Source organism: Antedon mediterranea, chromosome 7 (genome assembly GCF_964355755.1).
Source record: "Antedon mediterranea chromosome 7, ecAntMedi1.1, whole genome shotgun sequence".
NCBI classification, from domain to species: Eukaryota; Metazoa; Echinodermata; class Crinoidea; order Comatulida; family Antedonidae; genus Antedon; species Antedon mediterranea.
In genome coordinates, this window is record NC_092676.1 from 26,347,778 (window position 1) to 26,375,120 (window position 27,343).

A 27,343-nucleotide genomic window follows, 5' to 3' on the forward strand; every position below is an offset into this window, starting at 1 on the left:
GGGCGTCGCCGTCTCAAACGTATAGAAAATCCTTCCAAATTGTAGAGGGCGGACTAGGCGGTTTTTGTTTGTTCATACTTTACTGTAGTACGGTAACTAATTTTTCCAAATAATTTTCTGGAAAATGTCAACCCTCTAATAAATATTTATATTTTAACCTCTTGTTTGTTGTCTTCTTTTATTTTAAAATCTTCCTGGTTTTAGTAAATGTCTTAATTTGTAATTTGCTTTATATATTTATTATTATTCTTTATTTTATTGCATTTGGTTACATTTATGGTTGTGTAAATAAGTCTGTAAACAGCATGAATAAAGTCATACAACAAAGCATTTACATCTTGCCATATTTATTATACTCTTTTTACTACATTTTTCTAAAATTGTGTCACATAGTATACAAGTTCCAAAGCACAACAGCATGCAAAGAAGCCTACTTTTAAAATTATACTAGGCCTATTTTTGGATAATGTCAAACTTAAATTTAATTGTTTTCCTTATCAAAGGATATTTAATGTTTTAAAAAAATACAGTATGTAAAGAAATTGTACACAGTATTATGGTGACACTTGGTGAATGAAATGAAGTTTGACAGAAAAAACTTAAATGGACTAAAATGGTTTTTCAATATTTGTCATGATATCCTAAATAAAACAAAAACATTTATTTTTACAATTTAACAACTTAGATTGCATATTAATATTAGGTTTTTATTAAATCAATAGTCTAGCTCCACCATGTGAAAGTTTACTTTAAAATGTAATGCTTACAAAAATGAATGGAACCATTGTTGTTAAAAAGTTTGCTATATCAAAAGTAAACATTTATATTAAAGATGTCGAATCGAGGCATGGTGTATCTAGAATCTACAAATATCTACGAGACAACATCTAAAATTACATTTAAAATAAATTATATACTGTATTTACAAGATCATGTAAAACATTATGATAACATGGGGTTTGGATAGACACTTCATTGGCTTCCAAACGTCTTTTAAAATATATACTACTACTATATATACTCAAATATACCAAAACCATGTTCTGTGAAAACAAGCAACTAAAAAATGTTTGCCAGCCAAAGGGATTTAAGAGACTCTTTTTTGGAGAAACGCTTTAATTATGTGCTATGGTACTGTATGTTAACTGTGTGTTAACATCTGATATGGATATAAATACAGTGCTGAGTAAATTCCCTATCTATTAGAGATAAATAAGCAACGGGTAATTAACTAAAGTCTCTCATATAACTTAAGCTATGATGTATTAAAACTATAGATAGCCAACACAACTATTAATGCATGTGTATATTCAAATTAATTAACATTAATCTATACAGTACTACTCTACACATTGAGGTTTAATATTCATATATGCATATTAATCTTATATACAATATTTAGTTATATAATTTATACAACAAATACAAATAGATATTAATCAAAATAATTACATCCAGTTTTCATATACAGTATATGCATATCATATCACTGTATAATATACAGCAGTTGTATCAGCATCTTAGATTATCAATTTTCAATCATAAATCATCTAAAATGAGTAAAAGAATAAATTAAAAAAGTAGAAAATAATATTCTTTTATAACTTAGGTTGTAAGAGGTTTAGTTAAGATGATTGGATAATATGTAGTCGTTATTTTGGGTAGAGTATTCAGGGGTCGTAGCAGGCAGTCGTGATAGGGTGTTTTGTAGAGATTCTCGTAGACTATCAATACAGATGAATCTGGTTTACATCAACGCACAGTCAAGTTTAGACAGTAAACTAGGGTATTCAGGGGTCGTAGCAGGAAGTCGTGATAGGGTGGTCTTTTTGTAGAGATGCTATCAAATCTGGTGTACATCAATGCACTGCCAAGTTTAGGCAGTATTCTACGTATACTGCACTTCCAATATATTATTCACTGTTTTTGTGTATCTATAGATGATGCTGTTCATCCAATAATATACTTGATAGGTTGTTAGTTGTCAAACTCTGGCGTTGACAAATCCAGTCCCCTAAAGAAAAATTAGATCAATAATGTATTACTATTTGTGAGATCTGAATTTATAAGAAACTGTAAATATGAGAGAATCTGTAAGAATGAAAAGTATGACTGACTCGAACCAACTTGAATTTAAACAATGATTTAGCATGAATAAGCTGGTAGTCATTATTCAAATCTCCTTCATAAACACATTAGAATGAATCAATGAATAACAATACTATAGCTTGGTAACTTTTTTACATACTGTATGAAAATGTTTTTAGATTGTGACCACATTGATAGTATGCTCTAGATAAAAATATCTTTATAGCTTCTTACCTTTAAATGACAGATTGTTTTAAAAAATGTATTATTACATTAGTAGGGTTGTTTCAGATACAGTAATGGATGCAGTGGAGTAATGGCTATGAGTGCTCACAGGCTAAAGTCAGAAACCTCTAGAGCTTAGGAAGGGCCCAGATGAACAGCCCTAACACAACTACCCAGTATTGGAGGGCCTATTAGAACGCTAGACCAGGGGCCCTATTATGCCACTGTATGAATGATTGTTGTGATACAATTTGGTGACAAGATGGATTCCTAGTCAATGTCTCCGATACACAATACATCAATGTGTATATTGAAATGGTTCTCCGATAATTGACAATCACACAAGGTACAAAAACAGTTAATGAATAAATGACAGAAAAACTTCTAAGCCCAGTTAACACATTATGGTAAAACTATAACTGCATGAAAATATCCAAGTGTGAACAATGGTCAAATCTTCTGATGACATTGGATAAAGCTATCGTGGTTAATTTTACCATTTTTCAAGCCCAGTGCAAACAAGGCTTATGACTAGTGTCCAAATAGACCTGCCTATTCTCACTTGACCATTATGGTTGGATTGCATCTTGGAGTAAATGTTAAATCACATATGATTCTCACAAATGAAATGCGCACAATTAATCATGTTAATGAAACCTCACCCAGAAAAACATGTTCCATGTTTTTTTAAATTGACTCACCATAAAGTTGTTTAAGTTTCAATAGGTTGATGGAAATCATACCTGCATCAAAACAGTCATTAATGTTTAAATTCTAATTATAGAAATAACATTGCAATAAAGGTATTAAGTCACTGCTGCCCTTATTCTGAGCAGACCATATAATTGCTTACTTTTAGATCATTGCAGTATGCAGTAACAATTAAAATATCACTTGGTTTTAGCAGGGAATGTGATTTCACTCTTCCCTGGTTTTAATAACCCTCTTCCAAATGACATGGCTTAGGACCATTGTAAAATATATTTTATCTTTAGCCCCTTCGACTCACATTCTGGTTAAAATCATAAGAAACATCTTGAATTAAACATGCATTGTTTTGCTTATTTAGAAACGTGTTATTCTCCAAACTAAGCCCCATTACAATAGGTGAAGTTATTTTTGAAGCAGATTTGTATAAAAGTGAAGGAAAAGGGCATCAATGATTTGTGCATATTGTCAATCATGCAGGTATTACTAAATTAATTTAAGCTTGCTTGTAAGGTAATATAGTATCTAATTTGTATACATTTTCCATAACTGTATAATAATTGCTAAAGGAAATTCAAATTTCCAGTTTATGGACAAATAAATAATCTTGAATCTAGAATGGATCAAAAGAAGTTGAAATAGTTAAAATTCAGGGGCCTAGCAAATACAAACCAGTTAAAATACCGTATTTAAAATCCATGGACCTCGCTATTAAATGCTAACTAGTTGAAATACAGTATTTAAAATCAGAAAAAGAGGAACAGCAAAAAGATCATTATAGACAAGACAACGCTTGCTACAGTAAGCCAAGAAAGAAGATGGAGCATTTGTTGTAGGATCCGACCAGGAGATACAAGAATCAGAAAAAACTCTTTAACTCAACTTATTGCGGTATTAGTAGGAGACTAAGCCATAGAATGGACTCATTAAGTGAATGTTTTGTATTTGCACACGTTCAGTTATAAAGCATATTAGCAAAGATCTTGATGAGAGTTCTTGCATGGTAATCAATGAATTAACTGATGTATGTATTTACCTAAATATGTATTAGGATTCTACGTTAAAGTAGAAATGAGAAAGTCAAAAGAAAGTTAACCTTTGTCTACACAATCAAAAAGATGATGTGACAAAAAAATGTGATGTGCCCATATATGGACATGATGATGTCATATCACTACAATGTTTGGTCACATCACACTTTTTTTTGTCAAATTAGTTTGATAGTGTAGACAGAGCTTAAGTCACCCTCTTGTAGATTTTCTCATCTACCTTTTTACACATTTATTTCTAGATTATCGCTACAGTCCTTCTTTCTATTTCTATGATAATATGAATATCAAGTATTTTACTAGAAATTGCAAAATTTCACAAGCAAAGGCTGCATTTCCCATACAGTAGGAGCATCTACTTAAAGCTCTGTGTACACTATCAAACTTTATGTGACAAAAAAGTGTGATGTGCCCAAATATGGTAGTGATATGTTTAAATATGGTACTGATATGACATCATGATGTCCATATATGGGCACATCAAATTTATTTGTCACATAAACTTTGACAGTGCAGACAGAGCTTAAGCTTTATTTAAGAAGGTACGATATTTAGGAGTTTTGAGTGTTACTCATTACTCTTACGTTATGTTTAATAGGCCAACTATGACATATATATTAAACATCAAATTAGCGTATCATGCAAAAGTACTTTATTAAAATTAAATCTTTGGTTTTTAGAATATATACTGAGAGATATTAGTATATAATTTATAAGTTACCTTTATTATTATCACCAACCTTACTCTTGTACTATATTTAAATAGCTGATGATGGACTGTAAGCATCAAATTAGTAATAATAATCATTGGATACAGAAAACAGTGCATAATTCTGGCGCGAGTTGATCAATAGCTTAACATACATACAGTAATAGGGGTGTTTCCATTGAATAGGATTGCCTCCTGTCCAAAAGGAGATGTTCTGCTTATAAATAGACTTAAGCCTTGTCTACACTATCAAATTTGTATGTGAAAAAATGTGATGTGCCATATATGGACATGATGATGTCATATCACTACCATATTTGGGCATATCACTACCATATTTAGGCACATCAAACTTGTTGATAGTATAGACAGAGCTTAGGAAAGCATGAGTTTAGTTCTTATCTAATAACACTAGCAGCTTTTTGTAGCTGTTGGATGTAACATATAAAAACCCACAAGACAAGCACTATTTTTTTTTACTAAAATTAAATTAAAAATCAGAAATTCAGATTCACACAAACCTCTTTCCATGCTTGATGTGAATAAGCAGAAACAAAGCGCCAAATGCCACGCACAACGACCCTGTCACAATGTATGCGATACCGAGAAAGCTGTTTTTGCCTCCTAGCCAAGACGTCGTTGTCAACACGAAGCTCTTCTTTCCTTCAAATGCATTGACTAGGTATCCTACGTTAACAAGTTAAGTTAGAAATATAAGTGAAATGTTTAATTATATAAGTCAACCTCTTGTTTTCACGTTGCACCATGTGAATTGAGCTTAATAATTATTCTATGTATGCTCATTATCATTCTGAGAATGTGCAGAATGATTTTAAACTCAACAGCTTTATTGTCTAGAGAAAAAAACAAAGGATAAATTCAACACTTGTTTTTGGTCGACATTTTACAGCTACCACATTCTGGTGTTTTAGCTAGCAGAAAGAAAATTGTCATTTTACATTTATAAACAGTAAAGGATACGGTAGTTGACAGTGAGGGTGTACATTCCCTTCGGAAGCTGCTTGTCAAAGACGGTCTCGCTTACATGCCTGACACGCCCATTTAGTTTGCGAAATGTTGGTAATGCTGCCGTTCTCATCCAGACTATAAAGTCCTCATTCTGCAGTTGGTTTGGAATGTCAGAGATATTTGTAGACCAATTTGGTGGCTGAACAGTATCCTCAAAACCTAAAACAAAATTAATAATAATAATAATAATAATAATAATATTTATTCGGCAAAAGTTCATAAAGTACATTTTACAATTCATCTTGCCAGGAGCAAGTAATAGGCATGAGCCCAAACAGAAAACTGCTCTTACTCCATCATTACTTATAAAATACAAAAATAACAAAACTAAGTAGCACAAATTAAGTCAAAATAAAACAAAACAAAGTAATAATGAGATACACCAATTAAAAATAAGCTGCATTAAATAAACAATATAAACAATTACAACTTAATATTTTGAGATCAAATGTTTGATAAGTTGGGCTTTAAAGTCTGAAATTGTAGCACATTGTTTAATTTCATTGGGAAGTTGCTCCCATAATCTAGGGAAAATAACAAACGATGAATTTAAAAATGTATTGGTCTTTGCCTTCCAATGTATTAACCGCCCTTCACACCTCTCACTTGATCTCACAAACTCATTAAAGGATGATGGACAGAGGCCATGCATTATTTTAAAACCTAATGTGAGTCTATACACTTTAAATATATCTTCAATACTTAAAATATTTAGGTTCTTTAACCTATATAAATATGAAGTGTCCCAATTTCCTTCTTTTCTGTACATAATTATTCTAGTGGCCTTTCTCTGAACCCTTTCAAGTCTATACATATGAGATATTTCAGTAGGTGCCCACATACAACAACAGTAAGTCACAACAGGTAGTATTAGTGCTTTGTAAAGATTTAGCATTGCCATCCAAGACATTGCTTTACTACATCTTGAAACAAAACCAAGAAGTTTGCTTGCCTTACTACAAACATAATCTACATGAGAATGGCATGTTAATTTACTGTTGATATATACACCAAGTAGTTTGAATTCATGGACTCTTTCCGTTGAATCGGAATTGATATCGTAAGCAAATATGATGGGATCTTTACACCTGGATAAACTCATTGCTGCACATTTTGATGCATTTAATGGTAGTTTATTTAAAACTGACCATTCATAAATCTTATTTAAATCACTCTGTAACTTTATACAGTCTTCTAATTCATGAATAGGTCTTGAAATGGTATTGTCATCTGCAAATTGAAAAATTGAAGATTCTATAGCATATTCAAGATCACTCACATACAATAGAAACAAAAGAGGGCCAAGAACTGACCCCTGGGGTACCCCTGATATTACATTCTTCCAATGCGATATTTCACCTCTATAGATAACTCTTTGTTTTCTATTTAAAAGAAAATCCTGGATCCATTTATTTAAACCTTTGTTTAAGCCAATATTGTTAAGTTTCTTAATCAGACGATTATGGGGTACTTTATCAAAAGCAGATGAAAAATCTAAGAAAATTACATCTACTTGCTTACAATTTTTTGCATCTAAACTTTGAGCCCATGAATGAAACGCCTTAGTGAGTAACAATTCCGTACTATAAGCATGTCTAAAACCAAACTGATTATCTGATAATATACTATTAGCCTCTAAGAAATTATTGATTCGGGTACACACAAGTTTCTCCATAATTTTACAAACAATTGGTGTTAAAGACACAGGTCTGTAACTCTTAAAATCACCTTTAGGTTTTCCATGCTTTTTGAAAACAGGTACAACATTAGCAGTTTTCCACTGTTTTGGTAAAATGCCTTTTTCTAAAGATAAGTTAAAAAAGTCGCACAACAATCGTGCTAGTTCTACCCTACAAACCTTTAGAAATATGGGAAGTAAATTATCAGGTCCTGGAGATTTTGAAACAATTAAATAGTTTAATGCCTGATAAACTTCCATCACATTAAATTTCTCAAGTTCCATATAATGCTGAGGGATAATATCAGAGTTGCAGAGCAAGTCATCATTACCACCATCATCATTATTACTGAAATTACTAGAAAATTGATCATTAAACAAATTTGCTATCTCTCTAGCATCTGTTACTATAGCATCATTAATCTTAAAACTTATAACTTGTGAATAATAGTTAATACCGATAATACTTTTTTAAAATTTTACTTGAGTATTATTCACACTACCTCAAGAATTGTTTAGATCTTGAATACAGACAAAATACTACTAATAATAATCAAACATTGAATATAGCGGCAATTCCAAAAAAGATGATAGAATTCCCATTGTATTCTACTCAATAAATGATTCAGTTTAGTTTTATTCAAATAATAGTAAAATAAACTATTATTGATAAATACATCTTCTTTAGTTGGACAAAATAAATTGAACTTTTTCTTTATATTAATTTTTTCAAAGTTGTTTCAAATTACTTTTTCAACGATTAAATGAAAGCAAAATGTAATTCCGAAGAGAAATAAAAGCTTATAATTAAAATTTGATGTGAAACTAGACGAAGACTAGAGTATAACTATACGACTATTATTACATTGGACTTTGAGTTGCCCAACATAAATAATAAGAGTAAAGTAAACAAGAGTTATGACATATTTCTGGCCAAACACAATTAAACAAACTACTCCACAAAACTGCACCCAACTGTGAAGTCAAAAGGACGCTGTGCACTCAACCATGAAATAAAAGTATCGGCAGAACCTTTAAACATGGTCCAGCTCTAATACTCTTCTCACAATTTTTTTAACATTTTCATGTTCCCATATTAATTTATTTCTGTATAAAAAAACATATATATATACAAAAAGCAGCAGAAGCTGAAAGTATTGCATATTACATAAAATCAGCATAAAAAGTACACAAAAACATCACAACATTAACATAGAAAAATATCAATACTTGAACTGAGAATGGCCATGGATTAACAATTGTTCATCCAATGCACAACAAACAATCTATACTAGAATTAAATATGTTGTGTTTTTACTCATTTGTTGTTTACGCATCACATGATCCACACAAAACCACAATTTTGATTGGAACATGCATTTTAACAATAAAAAGTCTTAATGTCTTAATTATGTAATCTTATTTTCTAAAAGAGAAAAAAAACCACCTTTTTATCCACATAAATTAAAACAAGAACAAAACAAAATAACTATAGGGTATTAAATTCCTCCAAAATAAAATACCTTTTCTATTTATTGTGGTAGGTATTGTACATAAGAAATTAATTTGTATTTAAACATTCTTTAAGTTATTGATTAGTATTGATCCAATTTAAATATTGACAACAGCGTTGCTAGTCAATGGTAACAACTTGTATAAAATCAATGAATACTGTATAATGTCAATAGAATAACTGTATTATGGATGCGCACTTACAATATATACAAACATCTTTATTCTTTTTTTTATTTCTTTATTTCAAAACCACAACCAATAAAAAAATAAATTTAAACCGATGGTTTAATCTTCGAAACGTCTAACAAAAAACATGTGTGTACAGTAGAATGGCTTTTATTTACAGAGTATCATAAAATAATAACAATACACCATCAGTAATTCAGACCACAAAACAAAATATGCTAAAGAAACAAATAATAATAATAATTTGTCTTACTTTCTGGGTTGTTAAACTTTGTTTCTACGTCACTCGGCCACGCCAACCCATTTTTGTTAATCGCCACACTGGTGTTACTTTGTCCATCCTGATTGTGAAAAGTCAGCTCAAATGTATCTAAATAAATATAAACAATTATCACAGTTTACTCTCTCTGAAAACTGGAATCTCTCTTCCTAAAAATATTGGAATTTTCCTTCCTGTTTTTTAAATTTATTATATTACTTATTATAAGGGTGACTTATCTGGTTCCAGTGAAGGAATTGATCATTAAGGGCCCTCGAAAAAAACATACAAATAAAAACATATAAATTATTTTTTCAAAACGTATGCATTTTGAAAAACAGATTACAAAAATTAGAGAGGCAGTAGCTGAGAAAAACTTGCAGTTTAAATACATAATCATGTTTTTTTTTTTAATCGAAAAATGTAAATACTGTACCATTAAAAAGACTGTTGGCAATGGCGCCACAAGGCAAAATAGCCATCGATACATTGTCCACATCATCGTATTGATACGGTGCACATTCTTTAGACGGTTCGTTTACGCTTTGACCTAGCAGCTGAAGGTCATCTCGTGAGTTTACGTATCGTCTGTGATTCTGGTAGTAATTTTCAAGTCGATAGTATATGTATACTTGTTTCTAAAATTAAGAAAAATAGGATACATTCAAACCTCCTCGGAAAACTGGAAAACATTTATTCGGTATAAATAGACATTAAAATAGTGCAGGGAAATTAACTTCTGTATTTAACTTTATCTCTCCCTATACATACCTCTTATTTGGGACACCCCTTCTATCTATTGGCAAAACCAAGGAAGAGTAACATTACACTCTTTTCTGGTGAAACAAACTACAGTAGGGGAGATATATGTTTTATCACTATGGCCAAGGTTTATTCTGAGGACAAATATTATTGTAAAATATCTAATAATCATTGTTAATCAGCTGCAATCATCAATCTTACATTTTAAATTTTATATGTAAATCCATAATGTAAACTTATGCCTAGTCTAGACTATCAAACAAAAAAGTGTGATGTGCCCAAACATGGTAGTGATATGACATCATGTCCCTGTATCAGAGGGGCACATCACATTTTTTATCACATCAATTTTGATAGTGTGTAGACGGAGCTTTACAGACCAGTACCTCGTAATCTTCCGTCAAATTAAACGGTATTTTACATATGCATGTACCGGTTGCGTTTTTAAAGTAATTGATACAAGACACATCATTGTCTTGTGTACAGCTGGTGTAATCAAGTATCGTCTCCTTTACCTGAAAATTACAAAGAAAAAAAACATTTGAAATTCATTCATTTATTCGAAAAATAAAAAGAAATGCAAATCAAAAATGATATCATTTACACATTAGGCTTGTCCATGTCTGAAAAAGGGTTACAGAACTAAACAACTATATTTTGTTTGATTTAAGATGAAAAACGTTTTTTTAATGAAATTCTGAAAACTTACGTTATTCTGAAAAGGGTTAAAGAACTACTGTAAACAACTACATTATGTTTGCTTTAAGATGAAAAACTGTATAGTTTTATAAAATCTGAAAACTTACGTTATTTGATGTGACAAGAAATCCAACGCCAAGAGGTATGAAAACGATTCCAACAATGAAGAAGGCTGGTAGAACAGTACCTGCTGTTAAAATTGGTTGCCATGCTGGTAAACGTTGCTGTTTAAAAGCAGTATCTATACAAATTGTAAAACATACATTTTATATACATCACTTTAAAATATATTTAGTTCAGCAGAGGTGTAAAATCATACAAAAATAAGGAGCCAATAATAAATTGGTAAAACTTAAAAGTGGGATATTTCAAATTTGAGAAATGTTGATGCTAAGATAGAAATATACAATTCAAACAAGTTTAATATTTAATATTAATTAACTCATTTGGGGTTTTTTAAAACACAATCAACTTCTTCCTCCCTACATTTTGTTTTGTAAGGATCATCCTATATTTCATATTTTCTATATTGTTATTATATTTTCTAGTTAGCTAGCTAGGCTACTACAGCCTAACTAAATAGTACTACTACTAGACCTATCTAACTATGGGCCGGCACTTCATCGCCTAGGCCTAGCTAAGCATAACCTGGTGGATGGGCCTTCTTAACTCAGCAGAGCGAGGCCTCTCTCTAGCAGTGATGCACTGATAGGCCTAGGCCTAGGCCTACTAGCCAAAATATCAAGAAAATTTAGGCCTACCTCCCGGCTTTTTACTCTTTATTTCGTCATCCTCAACAGCTGGATGAGAGGTTGAATTGGGAGTTGGAGATTGCGTCGTTTCCATATTTTCGGTTCTGTCTTCCACAGAATTTCCTGCCATGTTATAAAATAATTTTTAACAATTTTTTCAAGTTTCCACTTTCCAAAGATGATCGATCGGCCCGATATATCGCGTCGATCAAAAACAACTTCGTGACCTTCCTCCGATCCCTTTTTTTGTTCCGGTTTTGTGTTGTTAAATTGCTCGAGCGTAACAGAAGTGCGCCACCATGTGATGCAAAACTTATTGTTTACAAAAACAAAATTAACAAACAAAATTAACATACTGTTGGTGATGAAAGTAATATTTAATTTAATTATTTTCACTTCATTAATTTTTAAATAAAAAATTTCTTAAAAATCCAGTTTACACCCAAAATCAATCATGTGTTTTAAAAGAGTTTCAAATGTTAAAGAATAAAACAATTTACACAAAAATAAAATAATATAAGGCCCGCTTATCCCTCAGGATGTAAAATGTTGACATTTAAATTGTTAATGTTAAGTCACATTAATTAATGTTGTTAGTCCACGATATTACTCTTTGTAACCTAATTAACTAAATATATCAGTAACACAACAATACTGCAGTACTGTAGTGGATGCCTGGCAAGCCCAAACAATTTTGAATTATTTCTTTAAAATTATTCTAAAACAATCTTCTAATGATCTGTTATTTACATATATATCATAAGAATCAACTTTAAAGTTCAACGAACTAATTATAATAACTTTTATCCATACATGGTTTCATGGAGATATAACTCTATATTTTTTTTTCATCCAAATTTTAGGAAAAAGTAACCAAATGGAATAACATACTACAGAATGCTAAGCTTCTAACTGCTTTGCATCATGGGAAGACAAAATAAATGAATACCAATTCGTTTACAAAATAATACAAATTCTTAAATTAAGGTACATTTTAAAAGTTTTGTTTATATTAACCAAATGTGTAGCTATATATACTTTAAAATTATTTTTCTTTTTGAACGTTAACAATCAAGAGAAAAGAATAATTATTTTTACAGTAAAGGTTCCATGATTTTTGTTCCAAGATTAGGTAGATAGATATACAAAAAGAAATTTCTTGAGTAAACATGAGGTTTAGAACACTCTGTAGTCCGTGACACGACACACAAAGCAATTCAACACAGCAATAATCTGTGCAGGTTACAAACCATAGCATGATAGCAACAGCAACTACCCCATTTTAGAATTAAGTCTAATCTCAAAATTTAGTTGTGCCATTGATGTGTTTAATGTCACCTTGTGAAATCTAAAAGTCACTACATATTGCGAAACCAATCAGAGACTCAAACAATCGTATCAATAATTTTTTTAATTTTGTTTTTTAATTCTGCCATAATTTTGAAAGTTTTAGTTGGCAACATGGAATACATTTTATGGAAACAAAAAGGTGCAATAAAATCAACAAAAACCTTGTAAATAGCTAAAATCTTTTTCAGCCTCCATATTACCAATATCATTTTGTTGATGATTAAGACTAATAGAATACAGTCAACTACCCTAAAACCAGACCTTCCTAAAGCGTGGTTCCCATTTAGAACGCAATCACAACGCAACAGTGCTGTAAACATCGCTACGGAAAATCAGTTTGATTTCATGTAGCAACGCAAGGCAAAAGAACACTGCTGGAAAACATATACAGTGCATACTCAAAAGTATGCAGGGTGAACAAGGTCAAAGTTATTGGAGGGGATCTTGTTACATCGCATGGGTTGCATTACGTTGTGTCGCAAGTGGGAACCACACTTTAAGGATTGTTAATCTTATTTACGAGCTTATATTTATAATAAAACTGGACGTTCTGTAAAACCAGATAATTTGACCAGCGTAAGAGCAATTCATTTTTGGAAACTTGGAACTTTCATATAATAAAATGCATCAACCGACGTAAGCAGATATTAAAATTAAATATTTTTTATTTATGTTTCACGCTTGATCTTGTTACAGGTTTTTTACTTGTACTAACAGAAGACTTTTTACTACTTGGTGGCTTGGAAGTAATTTCAAATATGTAAATTCCAAGATATTGAGATATTTGAAGGCAAATGATGGAGCAGAAACGTACCAGGTCAACTGTACACCATATCTGCAAAAAAAAAAGAGAAAGTAAATAAAAACTCTGGCTGCCACCACTGATATCATGTGATGCATAACTAGTGGAATGACAGCTATGAGTGCTCACTGGCTAAACCCAGGGGCCCAAGAGCTTATGTTGCCCCAAAGCTTATGTGGTCCCTGAGCAGGGGCCCCAGAGCTTATGTGGTCCATGAGCAGGGGCCCCAGAGCTTATGTGGTCCATGAGCAGGGGCCCCATAGCTTATGTGGTCCCTGAGCAGGGGCCCCACAGCTTATGTGGTCCCTGAGCAGGGGCCCCAGAGCTTAGGTGGTCCCTGAGCAGGGGCCCCAAGCTTATGTGGTCCCTGAGCAGGGGCCCCACAGCTTATGTGGTCCCTGAGCAGGGGCCCCAAGCTTATGTGGTCCCTGAGCAGGGGACCCAAAGCTTATGTGGTCCCTTAATGCAGGGCCCAGTAGAATAAAAAGGCATAAAATATGTCGAAAAGGCTCAAAATGCTTGAGGCATTGAAAGTGATGGTAAATTGTCTAGGCCTTGCCTATTTAATAAGCCTATGATGATTTAACCCACCCCTTCAATCATCTTCTCTGTAAAAATCCCACAGACTTGAACATGTTTTATAATTGGCAAACAAATGCAGCTTATTACTTACAGTAGCAGCCCATAGTAACACCCTTTCATCAGAGCATGGCAGACCTAGGTATTGGTTTAAAAATAACATTAACGGACCAATGAAAGCAGTATCCGCAAAATCCATACCACTTTTAGTCATATGCGCTACCTGTTAAAAAACGATAACAATTAAATTAATAAAAACAAATATATTTTGTTGTAGGCAAGTTCATATTTTGTATTGATAAAAAATACAATTAGTTTAACTTACTATTAATTTGTTTGTAATTTTTGCAGACACAATTCCAAACATGAGAATGAATAGACAACAGTTATTTTGAAATAATTGCGTTGGTGACCTCAACATGACCATTAGGGCTAGCACCAACACGGCAGCAAAATGTATGACTGGAGATATAACACTTGTACCCTGTAGAAATTTATCAGATTATTAATTCAAAATACTGTATATTCAAATGAACTGGAGAAGAGATAATATAAATTGATCAGGAGTTTAGGTCGAAAAGGGTCAATATTGGAAGTTATTGTAAAGGTGGATAACTTGTAGTTTGGATGTGGATTTTAATTCTAATTTAATTAGAGCTTAAATCACGAATTTTGATACACTCTTTATGTCAAATAACTTTTGTATTTGAGATACATACATTGTGTATCGCTAACTCAGATGCATAGACAAATTACAGTACAAAACTACAATCAAAGAAATAGTAAAAGGAACTATCTTGTTGCTTTTGTTCTTCCTCCGAAAACCGAAAAGTCACTTTTTTACTTGTTTTATTTCACAATTTTAATCCTTTCAAAACCTTTAATTCTTTGTATGCATTTGTTTGTGGAGAGCCTCTCGACTGTCATTTTTTATGTAATCCTGCCTCATTGATTTACATTTGTTCTGTATGTGTGTTTGTTTTTGTATTCTATATCGCGAAATAAACAATATGATATAACATAACTCACAGCTACAGTTGATCCATTTCTGCCAGATCCTCCTTCACCGAAGATGATTGAAAATGACTGGTAGAATGTAAGCAATGTCATAATTGTTGAAAATACTAACACAAATGTGCTTACTCTATAACCATGAATCTGAAAAACAATACCATTTGTATTCATTTGCGTGGACTGTTGTTTTTGTTTGGGCCTAGAGCACACATGCTTATGATAAACAAAATAAAATTATATCAAAAATGTAAAATTCAATGCTCTCTACAGATCAAAGTACATTCTGAAAGAAATTCGGATTTATTAATGTTAGTCCATTAATAGCAATCAATAGACAGTCTTTGGAATAAAAGTAAATAATTGTTTTGAAGATATCGTGAATTTAATAGTCAAAACGCATAAGGCAACATCCTTACTTGATAGGACCAGATTCCAGGCCCAAACAAGCCACTAATAAATAGAGAGCCTATGATACACAGTTGGGTTTCTGTCACATCAAATCTGTAATTAAGAAGGTAAAACTCACTATATGTTCAATTATAAAAGAAAATATTGAAACTAGCCTACTAAAGTTTATTATTCAATTTGTTGGCATGCATTCCTTTCTGCTGGGAACACAAATTAATCAACATATCAACATAAATTATATAAAAGTGTGTGAATAAAAATTTATCTTAAATCTAAAGTCTTTAACACAACCAAATTATTCTGCAAAGCAAACTTTAAAGCAATGAAAAGGTTATTTACTTTCCAAACCGTAGTGTTCCTGAAACGTAAGTTTGCCAGTGTGCCGTGTAAAACAGCAACAGCCCAGCAAAACACATGAAAAAGAATTCATTTGGATGTGCTCCTAGCTGCAGTGTTATTGAAGTTGCAATGCCTACAAAAACTGAAAAAAAAAATCATGAAAACATTATGTAAGATACAGTATATATCATGTATTGTGTCTGGATATTTTTTTATACAAATATTCTAGTAACTTTAAAGCTCTGTCTACACTATCATACTTTATGTGACAACAAAATGTGATGTGCCTATATATGGACATCATGATGTCATATCACTACCATATTTGGACACATCATACTTTTTGTCAAACTTGTGTGATAGTGTAGACAGAGCTTTACAGTTGTAAAATGCTTTGTTTTTGTCCTGAAATATTTTTAAAAATTAAAATAAATAAAATAGAGTAATCAATGTGTGCCGTAGAATACCTGTTGACACCGCGTCACACCCGTGATCAAAGAGTTCTCCCAACGGACTGCTGCTATTAGTTCGCCTCGCTTGCTTCCCGTCAAGTGCATCTAGTGTTTGATATATGAAAAGACAAACGGCACAGAAAATATATACAAAGCCTGGTGCCTGTGAAAAAGAAAACAATTTTTATGTATTTTATTGGTACTATTTATTAATCTACTTTATCAGCACGGTCAACCAGGCATGCTTGCTATATCGACCATGCTGATAGTCAATTTGGTGTAGATAGTGTCTATCAGCATGATCAACCATTCATGGAATTTATTTACATATACAAGAGGTCAAGCAATATGGAAAATTTTAAAAGTTCAATAATTTATTAATAAGAATTTAGAAGCACAGCAAACCGTGCCAATAGAAATTAAGTAAGCCAAATTTAATTCATATAAATATTCTCACCTCCTCCGATCCAGTTGGGCAATAAAACATCAAAAGGACTGAGCTAACAATGTTTAACGCTAGGCCTGACAATGTCAAAGTGTTTGGAGCGATCGAGCGAGGGACCTTCTCGATAGCCCAATTCCAAAAAGGCTGCATGACCGCTTCCGCGATCGACTTGCCATGTGAGCTATATTTGTGCTCCTCCAATCGCTTTAGTTGGCTTGCCTCAAGAATTGTTGAAGTTAAAATCGACATTTTAATTTTTGCAGGTAGAAGCAATGCAAATAAAAATTATCAAAGGAAGAAATTGCAGCAAAACACCATAAAACGACCTCTTTACCATCAAACAACCGGTTGTTTTGCTCGATAAAATCCCTCAACGACGTACGTCTCGATCTGATCCTCCCCTTCACATTTGACGTTGGTGGCGTAAGTGTTTTTGCGGATTGATATTTAGATTGTGCGCATGCGTAAATAAAGAGAGAACAACGACCGAATTCACATCACGAAATAAAGGGAGAGTTGATGAAACCCTTACTAACTGGGTAGATTTCATTATGAATTGGTATATTGCGATTTCTGCTTAATTTTGTATTATCTATGATGTACATTTATATTATGATATAACTATAATTTATTTATCAAATTAGTTGATTCAATGTTTTAGTTGTTTCGATACCCACAAGTCAACGGAGTTCTTTGTGGCAGAAAAGACGCCTGTTCACACCACTGAGTTGTATGCTGTACTACTGTGTGTGTGAGGCTTGGTGGTAACTATAATGTTAAGTTGTGAATGAATGAAAGTTTCTTTGCTGACGATTCATTCGTCAGCCAAGTTTGTTTTCATTGAACTGAACTACAATCTGGGTGCAGTATCACTAGAACTTGTGATCAAAGAACATTAATAATTTGTTCTTATTAAACACTTACTTAATGTAATTCTGGCATTGTTAATACTTTTCTATATAATATTTTATTTTAAAACTAAAATTTAAAAAGAAGAATTGTGGATTTTGTTTTAAATTTAATTGCTTAAAAACTTTTTTGTTAAATATGTAGATTTTTTATTTCATAAATGTATGAAAGTAATTAATTGTAAACAATCTAATGGAGATGGTGTGGTTCGAGTACACAGTCCTAATAGTAATATATCTCATCTTTCTTTATTACCCAATAAAAAATACTACAATTTATATTATAAATAAGATGGATCAATAATTGGAACTAAAAAATAGTAATGTCTAATCATTTTTAATGTCTCTGTGTTATTATTAATATTATGTTGCATTTTTCAATTGATTCAATTTTCAGGTTTTTTTTCAGGAAGCACTTATCAGGAAGCTTATAATTTTATTGAAATTTATTTTTAGGTTTTCTGATCTTGATTAACAGCGAATTTTAATAATAATGGAAAAAAAAGCAGAATATTATAACAGCACAAGTTATGGACAAACGTATGAAGATGTTTCTGATAAAACCCTTTCAATTCAAAATATGTTGCGGTCAATAACAAGTGAAAAGGATGAAATGAAGAATAAAGAGGAAGCAGAGAATGGAATGTCTGACAATTCCAGTACCACCAGTGATGTATCCGAATTGTCTCGTGATAATTCTAACCAATCAAAAGCCCAATTTGTCGATGTGGATGTAGGAGATACTCCGATGGAAACAGTTCCAGTAGAAGATACATCTAAATCCACAAAACCTAAGGAAACTCCAAAAGTAGTGAAGAAAAAATTGATTTTGAATTCTGATTTAAAGGCAGCTCACAAGATATTAATGCAGATTATGTCTGACAGAGCAAATTATGCCTTTATGGATGAGATCGACGTTGTAGCATTGAATCTATGGGACTATCATGACCGCATTAAAGAACCTATGTGGCTGACTAAAAGTAAGTCATTGATACAAGGTTAAAGAATTAAACCTGAAACAGAAGTCGTAGCAGCAGAAGCAATGTGCTTAGCATTTCTATTGGCACCTTGATTGAACATTTGTACTTAAGGGTCTTTCATACCTGTTCCGGCATTGTTTCCGGTCCGACACGGACAAATAAAATCGAACGTCAATGTTTCGTTCTCACGGCTACGCACACATTTATTGCCCAAAGGTGCGTACCGTGGAGCTTTGAGAAAAATGAAAGAAGAAGCAGAGAATTTGATTTGCCCATGTCTGACAGGAACTGTGCCGGAACAGGTGTGAAAGACCCTTTAAAAAAAGTCCACACCATTTTTTACAGTATGTTAGGGATAATAATGTGATTTATTACCTTTACTACATAGTGTGTATAATTAAATGTTAATCAAATTTTTGTTTGTTTACAACAGTCGAAGAAAAATTTGAAACTAATGAATACTCGACCATCACCGAGGTTATTCGAGATCTTCGACTTATGTTGGAGAACTGCTACCGCTACAACGGATTAAATCACTACGTCTCTAAACAAGGCATGAAGTTGGAACAGGCCCTTGAAACTAAATTGTCATTACTTCCAAGGTATGCGCAAGACATTTGCTTAACCACAGAGACTAAAGCTCTGTCTACACTCTCAAACTTTATGTGACAAAGAAATGTGAAGTGTCCATATATGGACATGATGATGTCATAACACTACCATATTTTGGAATTTATCACTACCATATATAGGCACAACACATTTTACTGTCACATAAAGTTTGGTAGTGTAAACAGAGCTTCATAATAATATTCTCTCTGAATCATCTAGTTTAAAGGCCAGGTGCGGGCAAAAAATTTCTATTGATCATACATTCCAATAATTATCGATCTATAGTTTGCCCTATGTTTCATAATTTTTGGGATTTTATTTGTGTTACACGAGCTTGTTGAAAATAAGCACTTTCTTATCAGTGGGGGGATAGTTCAAATTGCACAGTAAAATCTCTATTCTTTTGTACACAAATTTTGTAAATAGAGAGGAATTTTAAAAAGCTACGAAAAATAAACAGTGTGGTAAAAAATGTTATCAGATGACTTAAGTATAGGTAATATAACTTGAATATTACATTTCTGGAATTTTTATTCAACTTCAAATTTTTATTTTCATGCTATAGCAAAAATTATCCACCGTATATCCACCATCTTTTTTCACCTTCTAGGGAGTCACAAGACATGTTATTACATTAGGTTAACTACCTAACTACTGAAAAAAGGTCTTTATGGTTTTTATGGAAGAATTTTGCAAAATTTTGTATTTGGCCATATTAAGGGAAATTCATGTTTTTTCGTCTTGATTTCTGTTACAAATATTTGATTTATGTACAATTAACCAAATATTATATTTAAAATTCATGCCTGTACCTGAGCTTTAAAGCAACACATTTAATTTAATTACAAATGGTCCTGTAATATAGATTGTTTATTCTTAAAAAAAAATTGTTTTCATCTTTTACAGGATTCTGCAGGTGCAAACTACTCTATATGTAACATCTAATGGAAAGTTTGGGGAACCCCCTGTGACATCATCAACCTCGCTTACTGGTATGTACAGTGGTTTGGTTAATTAACAGACAAATTTATCCGATTAAAGGGCCATATTTAATTTCATCACAGCTTTTATCACTACCCAGTTTCTCGGAAAAGTGATATTTGATGGTTCTATTAATTGTTGTATTGCCCAGTCAGCTTTTTGTAGACTTTTTGAGAATTGTATGTAATGCGGGACTACCGACTACTGCATGTTCGAAAACCAACGACTAAAACCCATATATAGCCTAAAGTTCTGTCTACACTATCGAACTAGTTTGACAAAAGAAAGTGTGATGTGCCCAAATATCATTTTTGTGTCGCATAAATTTTGATAGTGTAGACAGAGCTTTAGTCATATTTATCTCAACCTTTAAACTCAAAAACATTAATTATCTGTATAATGCCATATAGGACGGAGGAGAACAAGTGGAAGATTCAACGCCGATGGTGCCTCTACACCTCTATCTAACTGTATACAGGATGAATTCCTTAATGCCAAACTGGATGAGAAAAAACGGCAACAACAGGAACGCCATGAAGAACTTCTTCGGTACCGGAAAGAAGTAGATGAATGGGAGAGAGATCTATTAAAAGAGCCAAATCAACAGCAATTGAATGCAATGTGGGAGGTTGGTTTTAAGTGATTTATATATTGTATCTAAGTATACAGTGCGACATTGATCTAAATCCATTATGCATGCAATATAATATGACATGATATAATATAATATGGACATGATGATGTCATATCACTACCATATTTGGGCATATCACTACCATATTTGGGCACATCACACTTTTTTTGTCAAACTAGTTTGATAGTGTAGACAAACCTTAAAAACTTTGTAGATTGACATCTATTATAATCTGGAGTATAGTATTTATAATGTGTTCAATCTTCGGATATTAAATAGTATATTAATTATTTTTTACTGTATTAAAAATATTAAGTATTTCTTTTCTCTTTTTTTAGATACCTGCAATTGGACAATTTCTACTGCTATTTCAAGAAACGCTTGCCTTGAACGAATCTTCATATTACGAATTAGAGCGGTGCTTTCTCATACCCCGGGAAAGTAAATTATTAGCCCAGATTTTTACTTGTTTACTGAGCTCTCCAACACAAAGGAAAAGGTAAATGATAGAATGGGGTGGAGTCAGATCTGGGTGGAGTAGTAAAAGGTTTTATGTTTCCATTATTTTACTTTGTTTCCAGTGATTTTATTTCAAGTGAATATTTTTTTTATAGGGAAATAAGCAAGAATATGGGAATGGCAATGCCATATAATGTTTGGCATAGAAAGTTGAAAGAAAAAGTACAGAAATGGTACCAGGTTGTAGATAACTGGCAAGATACACAGTGGGTAAGTGAAACAATAGCTTAAGCTCTGTCTACACTATCAAACTTTATGTGACAAAAATATGTGATATGTCCATATATGGGCATGATGATGTCACATCACTACTATATTTAAGCATATCACTACCATATTTGGGCACATCACACTATTTTTGTCAAACTAGTTTGATAGTGTGGACAGAGCTTTAGCAGTCAAGTCCTTATTTTATGTCTGTTGAAAGAAGTTGGCCTTCTTCTGAACTAATTAAAGACTATAAAATATAAGCCTAGAAGTTATAAATTCTTATTATATATATACTCCTTTTAAAAAACCTATATCAATGAGTATGTTGTGACCAAATGTATTTTTTTTTATTAGGCTGCCTCTGATCTAGGAATTGACGTACATTTTTTCGAAGTGATGGGCGACACATTTCCTCTGGATGACTACCAGTACCATGAATTATCTTATTATCAACGTGTAATATTAATGAAGGCTGTATGTGACCATTGTCTTGTAAGTATAAATATTTTTTTCAATTATGTTGTTCCTTAAAACTCGCTGTATTTCACCTGGAAATCAAAATAATATCTTAATTCTCATGTCAGGAGATGCAGCCAACTTTAAGACAAAGTTTGGATGCGCAACTAAGCAACCAAGATCAACGTGCAATTGTTCTAGGAGAAGACTCCAGTGGCAATACTTACGTTCATTTTCCACAGTTTTGTGGCTATGACCTCAGGGTATACAAGCAAGCACCATTCCCAGAACCAGAACTCCGGTATATTGAAGTGGATGAGCCAGATGAACCAGAAAAGGTAATTTAAGAAGTAAATTTTCTTAAATTTTATGAGAGAAAAAAAAACATTTTATCTTGACCAATTAAAGTGTATTATTTCCTAAAATATATTTTTCTTTAATTTAAGAAGTAATTTCTTTACATTTTATGATAAAGAAGTCATTTTTATATTGATCAATAAGTTTATTATAATTTCCAAAATATTTTTTTTTCAGATGGATGTTGAAAATAAAGAAAGCACAATTAATAATGAATGTGAAGATGAGGCCAACAAGATTGCATCACCAGAACAAAGAAAGAGGCCGAGCAATTTACGACAGGTATTTCATAATAAATAATTTTATCTATATCATTATCTGTAAATGTGATCCAATTTGTTTGTCTAGTTTGTATTTTAAATATTAGTAATGAATATAACTACTGATTTGTATCCTATTACCATATTAAAATAAATTTTAGGAAATTATAAATATACTGAATGTTTACTTTATCTTCAGAGACTGACTCCTGTGATAAAAGATTTTAGTCAAAGAAAACGCTCAAAAAATAACAAGTCTTCCAAAGAGAAAAATGTTGTAAACATCAAAGATCCAGTTACAGATTCTACAAGCAAAAATCAAGAAGAAGAAAAAACTGAAGATAAGAAGATTAGTAAGGAGGACAATGATAAAAAAGAAAATGATTTACTTTCGGTTAGGGTTTGTTCACCTGAATTGACCAATGACAAAGTGGCTTCTAAACTTGATGTTAAGAAAGAAGAGAGTAATCACAACAATTCAAACTCGGCACTGGTTTTGAATTCAGATGATCATTTATACAACGATAAACCTAAAGTTTCTACTTTTACTAGCAATTTCCAAAAGGTTAATGGACAAATTAAGACACAGTGTAAAGACGATGAATCAGACACTAAAGAATCTAAAGTGTCTGAAGCGTCGAGTATATGTGAAGTACAACTTAAAAAAGATATAAAGAATTCTGATGACAGTACTGTGATTGAAAAGGAACATGTGGAGAATTTGCCATTTGATAAAGATGTTGAAGATTCTGAAAGAGTTGTAAAAGAAGGAGAAAAATCATTTACAAATGTGGAAACAACTGATCTGGTGAAAGAAGAAGAGACTAAACAAGAAAAAGATATTGTAGAATTGATGGAACCACAAGTAGCAGAACCATCTGTGAAATCAAATCTGGACACAGATCAAGAAAAATTAGGAATAATTTGTAATAACGATCCAACAAATGAGACAGACAAAAACCTCAGCAGCAGTGACAATGATAGATCTGAGATGATGGATACCAATGTTCTGAAAAAGCAAGAACCTCTAAAACAAAGGTTGGAATTGCCAAAAATAGAACCAGATAGAGATGTTTTTGAATTGGTGTGTGATAGTGTTGAGTCTTTAAAATCTTTGGTGGAAGAATTTGCTGAGAAAGAACCAGTTGAAGTTACGAAAGGAAGAAAAAAGAAGGTATGGATGTAAAAGTTGACATTGTGTCTGTTTTTTATAGGTTGTGAAAAATTTAAATACAGTAATTTTATGTATTCTGGTTTGAAAGGTTTTATAATCTTAATATTTATAATAAAATAATGCAAAGATGTATTTTGATGGTTAATTTGGATGATTGTTTCAGATCATTAAGCCTCCGCCACGAACTCAATCCGAAGTTGAGCTTCATGAGAGACTTGCCCGCTTACTTGTAGAATTATCGCCCCATGAATCAAAACTCTGTAATTCTGTTGGAAGAGTTAAAGAACGCCTTCGCAAAGAGGTTGACAACTTTCAAGATAGCCAAGAGGTAAGAAAAACTTGATTTTTTTATTCTTCAGAATGACATTCCGAAGTATAGTATACCATTTCATTTCTGGCATAATAATTTTCTTTTTAGGAAAGTGATAGTTGGGAGTCTGAATCCTCATCTGGATCATCGTCTTCTGATTCTGACAGCAGTGATTCTGATGAAGATGAGGAAGAGAATGGGGAAGATAAAAAAGCGAAAGAAGAACAAGAGCAACTAAAACAGTCTATCGAAGAAGAGGTAATGGAAACTGATGAACCATTTTTAGGTATTAGTACTAGAGCTCAGAAAATCTCAAAGAAAAAGGAGTTAATAAAAGCTAGAAAGAGAGCAAAACTATGTGGCAATAAAGAAGAAACTAAAGCGAAAAAACCGTGTGTAAAGAATTCCAATTCTACAACTCCTACACCAGATTCCATCTGTGTTACAAAATCAGTACCAATATCCATTAACATTGGCAATATTTATCAAACCTTGCAGAACCAAGTTGCTGCAGCATGCGCTAAAACTGCAGAAAAACATTCCTCAGTTTCGTCTACAAACATTCCAGTCAAGTCTCAATCAAAGATTTTTTTCAGCAACCCAAAATTATCAACCGCTCCAGCAAAGAAAATAATTGTTGATGAATCAACTTGGAAGGAGATACAAAATGATCCAACAAGACAAAAAGAGATTGTATTAAAATATTTGATTCAACAGAAACAAAAACTCTCAGGCCAAAGCAAACAGATCATCTCTCAAAATCGATCTACTCAGGAATTACATTATGCTGCAAATAAGAGTATTAACGGACCAGTTCCAACGTCTAGTTTACTTAGCAATCTATCTCAAACATACCAATTGGCTCCAGTAACTAAGCAACATACACATGGAGAGTCACCTGCATCATCGGCAGTTGGCAGTCGAGATAAACAAATTCAGTATCTGCAATCTATGTTAAAAGAGCCTCAAAGAAAAGTAGAGAGTAATCAGAAAGAAATATTTCTAGAAAAACTGTCAACCTCCAGTATACCCAGTAATGATCTATCTGGAGAAATGCACTCATCAACAAGTGACCAGCAGAAAATGGCAGAAGTGCAAAGACAGCTACTTCAAGCAAAGAAACAAAAAGAAAATATGTTGGCACAACAGTGGTTGCAACAACTTCTTTCACTTCAACAGACAACAAGTGTGAAGCCTGTCAGTCAAGTTTCTACTTTGCCAAACATTAGATTACCTACAACTTCAAGACCGGAGACTAATATACAAACACTTCCAAATTCACAGACAGCAAATGCTGTCAGGGCGATCCCAAATGTGCTTGCAACTTCAATTCCTTCAGCAGGGACCAAGGTATTAACTGATGGCTCCGTAGTAAAGATTCAAGCAAATGCAGCCAGCACATCTGATAATAAAACAAGCACTACAAAGGGTAAGCAAGAGATGGTTGTCTCATTAGATTGTCTACAAAAGATTTTGAACACAAGTCAGAACACTACTGCAACCACCACAATTACTTCTCACAGTATCAACAATAATGCTGTCAGAGTGACTACAAGTCAGTTAAGTAATCCTACTATCACTAAATTACCTCCAACTGTCCAAACTTTCCAAGCTGCCTCTCAACCAACAAATCAAGGTCAGATTTGCATTGTCAAAATGGCTGATGGAACATTACGGACATTGAAGTTTGTCAACCAAAAAATACCGGTCAATAAGAAAGTTCTAACATCAAGCCTTTTGAGTAATCAAGGCAGTACTGTGTTCCTTAATTCACCTGTATCCCAAAACATAAGCAAGCCGCAATGCTCAAACAATGTGTCTAATGTACAATCTACCGTGACAATTCAAAATTCACCAATTGTGGCAAATCAGTCGCCAAGTGTTAAACCTTCACCATCTGTTTTAACACCACCTTCCATTTCTGCAAGTACTACTAAAACCACAATAGCAGGAACTCCAAAGCAGATTGTGCCAATCAAAATTACACTTACTGCAGAGGAATTCAAGATATACAAGAGTTCAAGAGTTTTGCCATCTCGTTACAATTCTGTGATCACCGTTCCACAAAGTCACAAGGAAGCAGAAAAAAGTGGTGAGAATGGTTCTCTCCAACTAAAATGCCAAGATATGAACAGCAGTAACACAGACATAAACAGTAGTAACAAGATTGTACAGTGAAAGATATTGAAATATTTATTTTGAGATGCAAACCAAAATATAAATTCATTTTACTTGAAGCTATAACAAAGGTTTTGAATCTTTTAAATTTGATTTACAATATGTTACGGAAAAAGTTATATTCATCAAGCAAAAATTGAAGTTTATATGTTTATTTTATTTTTGCTTTAGAAGATTTCATGGCTAAAGTATTAATGCAATCGATATCACAAGTTTCTGAAATATTTTGTTTTTGGAAAAGATGAAAATATTATAATAATTTGATTTTATACAGTAGTTGTATTTGATTATATTTATTAATATATTTACATATATTAAATACAAATTGAATTAAACAAGTTGATTGTATCACATTGAATTCAATTGGTTATGGTGTTAGAAAATTATTATGATGACAGTACGCTGGATCTACAAAATATGTGTTTATTTCTGTTATTTATATTTATTATATATTATTCTTTGAAATCATTCAGAATATATTTGTGTATATTTTCATGATTTTGTACAAAAATTATAATAAAAGACAGACTTTTGGACCTTAACAATGTTAACATATTTTTTATTTTGTGGCACTGTTACAGATAGGGCTGATGGTGTACGATGTTGAATTCAAATAAATATATTAATTTTATCATTATTTTTAAATAAAAGCCTTTGGAATATGGAGGTATAATTTCATGTTTGGAACAATTTTACTTCGTACTTATACGTCTGCG

The 27,343-nt window shown here is 32.4% G+C and overlaps 3 protein-coding genes across 6 annotated transcripts; 1 reads left to right on the forward strand and 2 right to left on the reverse strand.

Moving 5' to 3' along the window:
* Positions 1–336: 336 nt before the first annotated feature.
* On the reverse strand, positions 337–11,860 carry LOC140055656 (cell cycle control protein 50A-like). Of its 4 annotated transcripts, XR_011846682.1 has the most exons (10): positions 11,669–11,860; positions 11,015–11,148; positions 10,595–10,723; positions 9,883–10,084; positions 9,441–9,557; positions 5,761–5,967; positions 5,301–5,466; positions 4,792–4,847; positions 3,015–3,056; positions 337–2,014 (listed from the first exon to the last, which is right to left on the reverse strand). XR_011846682.1 is itself a non-coding variant. In XM_072101014.1 (9 exons), exons 1-8 carry the CDS (start codon positions 11,787–11,789, stop codon positions 3,026–3,028), a joined length of 1,107 nt encoding a protein of 368 aa, XP_071957115.1. In that variant the 5' UTR covers positions 11,790–11,860; the 3' UTR covers positions 337–2,014; positions 3,015–3,025. The 4 variants fall into 4 exon arrangements, 3 of the variants coding, with proteins under 3 accessions (XP_071957115.1, XP_071957116.1, XP_071957114.1); XM_072101014.1 differs by lacking the exon at positions 4,792–4,847; XM_072101015.1 differs by lacking the exon at positions 3,015–3,056.
* A 1,813-nt stretch (positions 11,861–13,673) lies between these two features.
* On the reverse strand, positions 13,674–17,423 carry LOC140055655 (choline/ethanolaminephosphotransferase 1-like). Its single transcript, XM_072101012.1, has 8 exons — positions 17,061–17,423; positions 16,619–16,766; positions 16,152–16,293; positions 15,821–15,905; positions 15,420–15,548; positions 14,716–14,874; positions 14,485–14,613; positions 13,674–13,844 (listed from the first exon to the last, which is right to left on the reverse strand). Exons 1-8 carry the CDS (start codon positions 17,295–17,297, stop codon positions 13,674–13,676), a joined length of 1,200 nt encoding a protein of 399 aa, XP_071957113.1. The 5' UTR covers positions 17,298–17,423.
* A 105-nt stretch (positions 17,424–17,528) lies between these two features.
* LOC140053857 (uncharacterized) lies at positions 17,529–27,339 on the forward strand. Its single transcript, XM_072098578.1, has 13 exons — positions 17,529–17,607; positions 18,413–18,936; positions 19,370–19,538; positions 20,455–20,540; positions 20,940–21,157; positions 21,502–21,662; positions 21,778–21,892; positions 22,247–22,384; positions 22,477–22,686; positions 22,883–22,987; positions 23,165–24,139; positions 24,303–24,467; positions 24,558–27,339. Exons 2-13 carry the CDS (start codon positions 18,450–18,452, stop codon positions 26,625–26,627), a joined length of 4,899 nt encoding a protein of 1,632 aa, XP_071954679.1. The 5' UTR covers positions 17,529–17,607; positions 18,413–18,449; the 3' UTR covers positions 26,628–27,339.
* The last annotated feature ends 4 nt before the right edge of the window (positions 27,340–27,343 follow it).

Bases quoted from the DNA above. Each gene is read 5' to 3' on its own strand.
- LOC140055656 (XM_072101013.1), bottom strand. From the start codon at position 11,789: ATGGCAGGAAATTCTGTGGAAGACAGAACCGAAAATATGGAAACGACG. The intron at 5,968-9,440 runs GTAAGACAAATT...ATTTTGTTTTAG, and splicing joins AAAGTTTAACAACCCAGAAA to GTTTTGAGGATACTGTTCAG. The intron at 5,467-5,760 runs GTATCCTTTACT...TTGTTAACGTAG, and splicing joins CACCCTCACTGTCAACTACC to GATACCTAGTCAATGCATTT.
- LOC140055655 (XM_072101012.1), bottom strand. From the start codon at position 17,297: ATGTCGATTTTAACTTCAACAATTCTTGAGGCAAGCCAACTAAAGCGA. The intron at 16,294-16,618 runs GTATTCTACGGC...TTTTTTTTTCAG, and splicing joins GTGTGACGCGGTGTCAACAG to TTTTTGTAGGCATTGCAACT. The intron at 14,614-14,715 runs GTAAGTTAAACT...GTTTTTTAACAG, and splicing joins AAATTACAAACAAATTAATA to GTAGCGCATATGACTAAAAG.
- LOC140053857 (XM_072098578.1), top strand. From the start codon at position 18,450: ATGGAAAAAAAAGCAGAATATTATAACAGCACAAGTTATGGACAAACG. The intron at 19,539-20,454 runs GTATGCGCAAGA...CATCTTTTACAG, and splicing joins AAATTGTCATTACTTCCAAG to GATTCTGCAGGTGCAAACTA. The intron at 22,687-22,882 runs GTAATTTAAGAA...TTTTTTTTTCAG, and splicing joins AGCCAGATGAACCAGAAAAG to ATGGATGTTGAAAATAAAGA.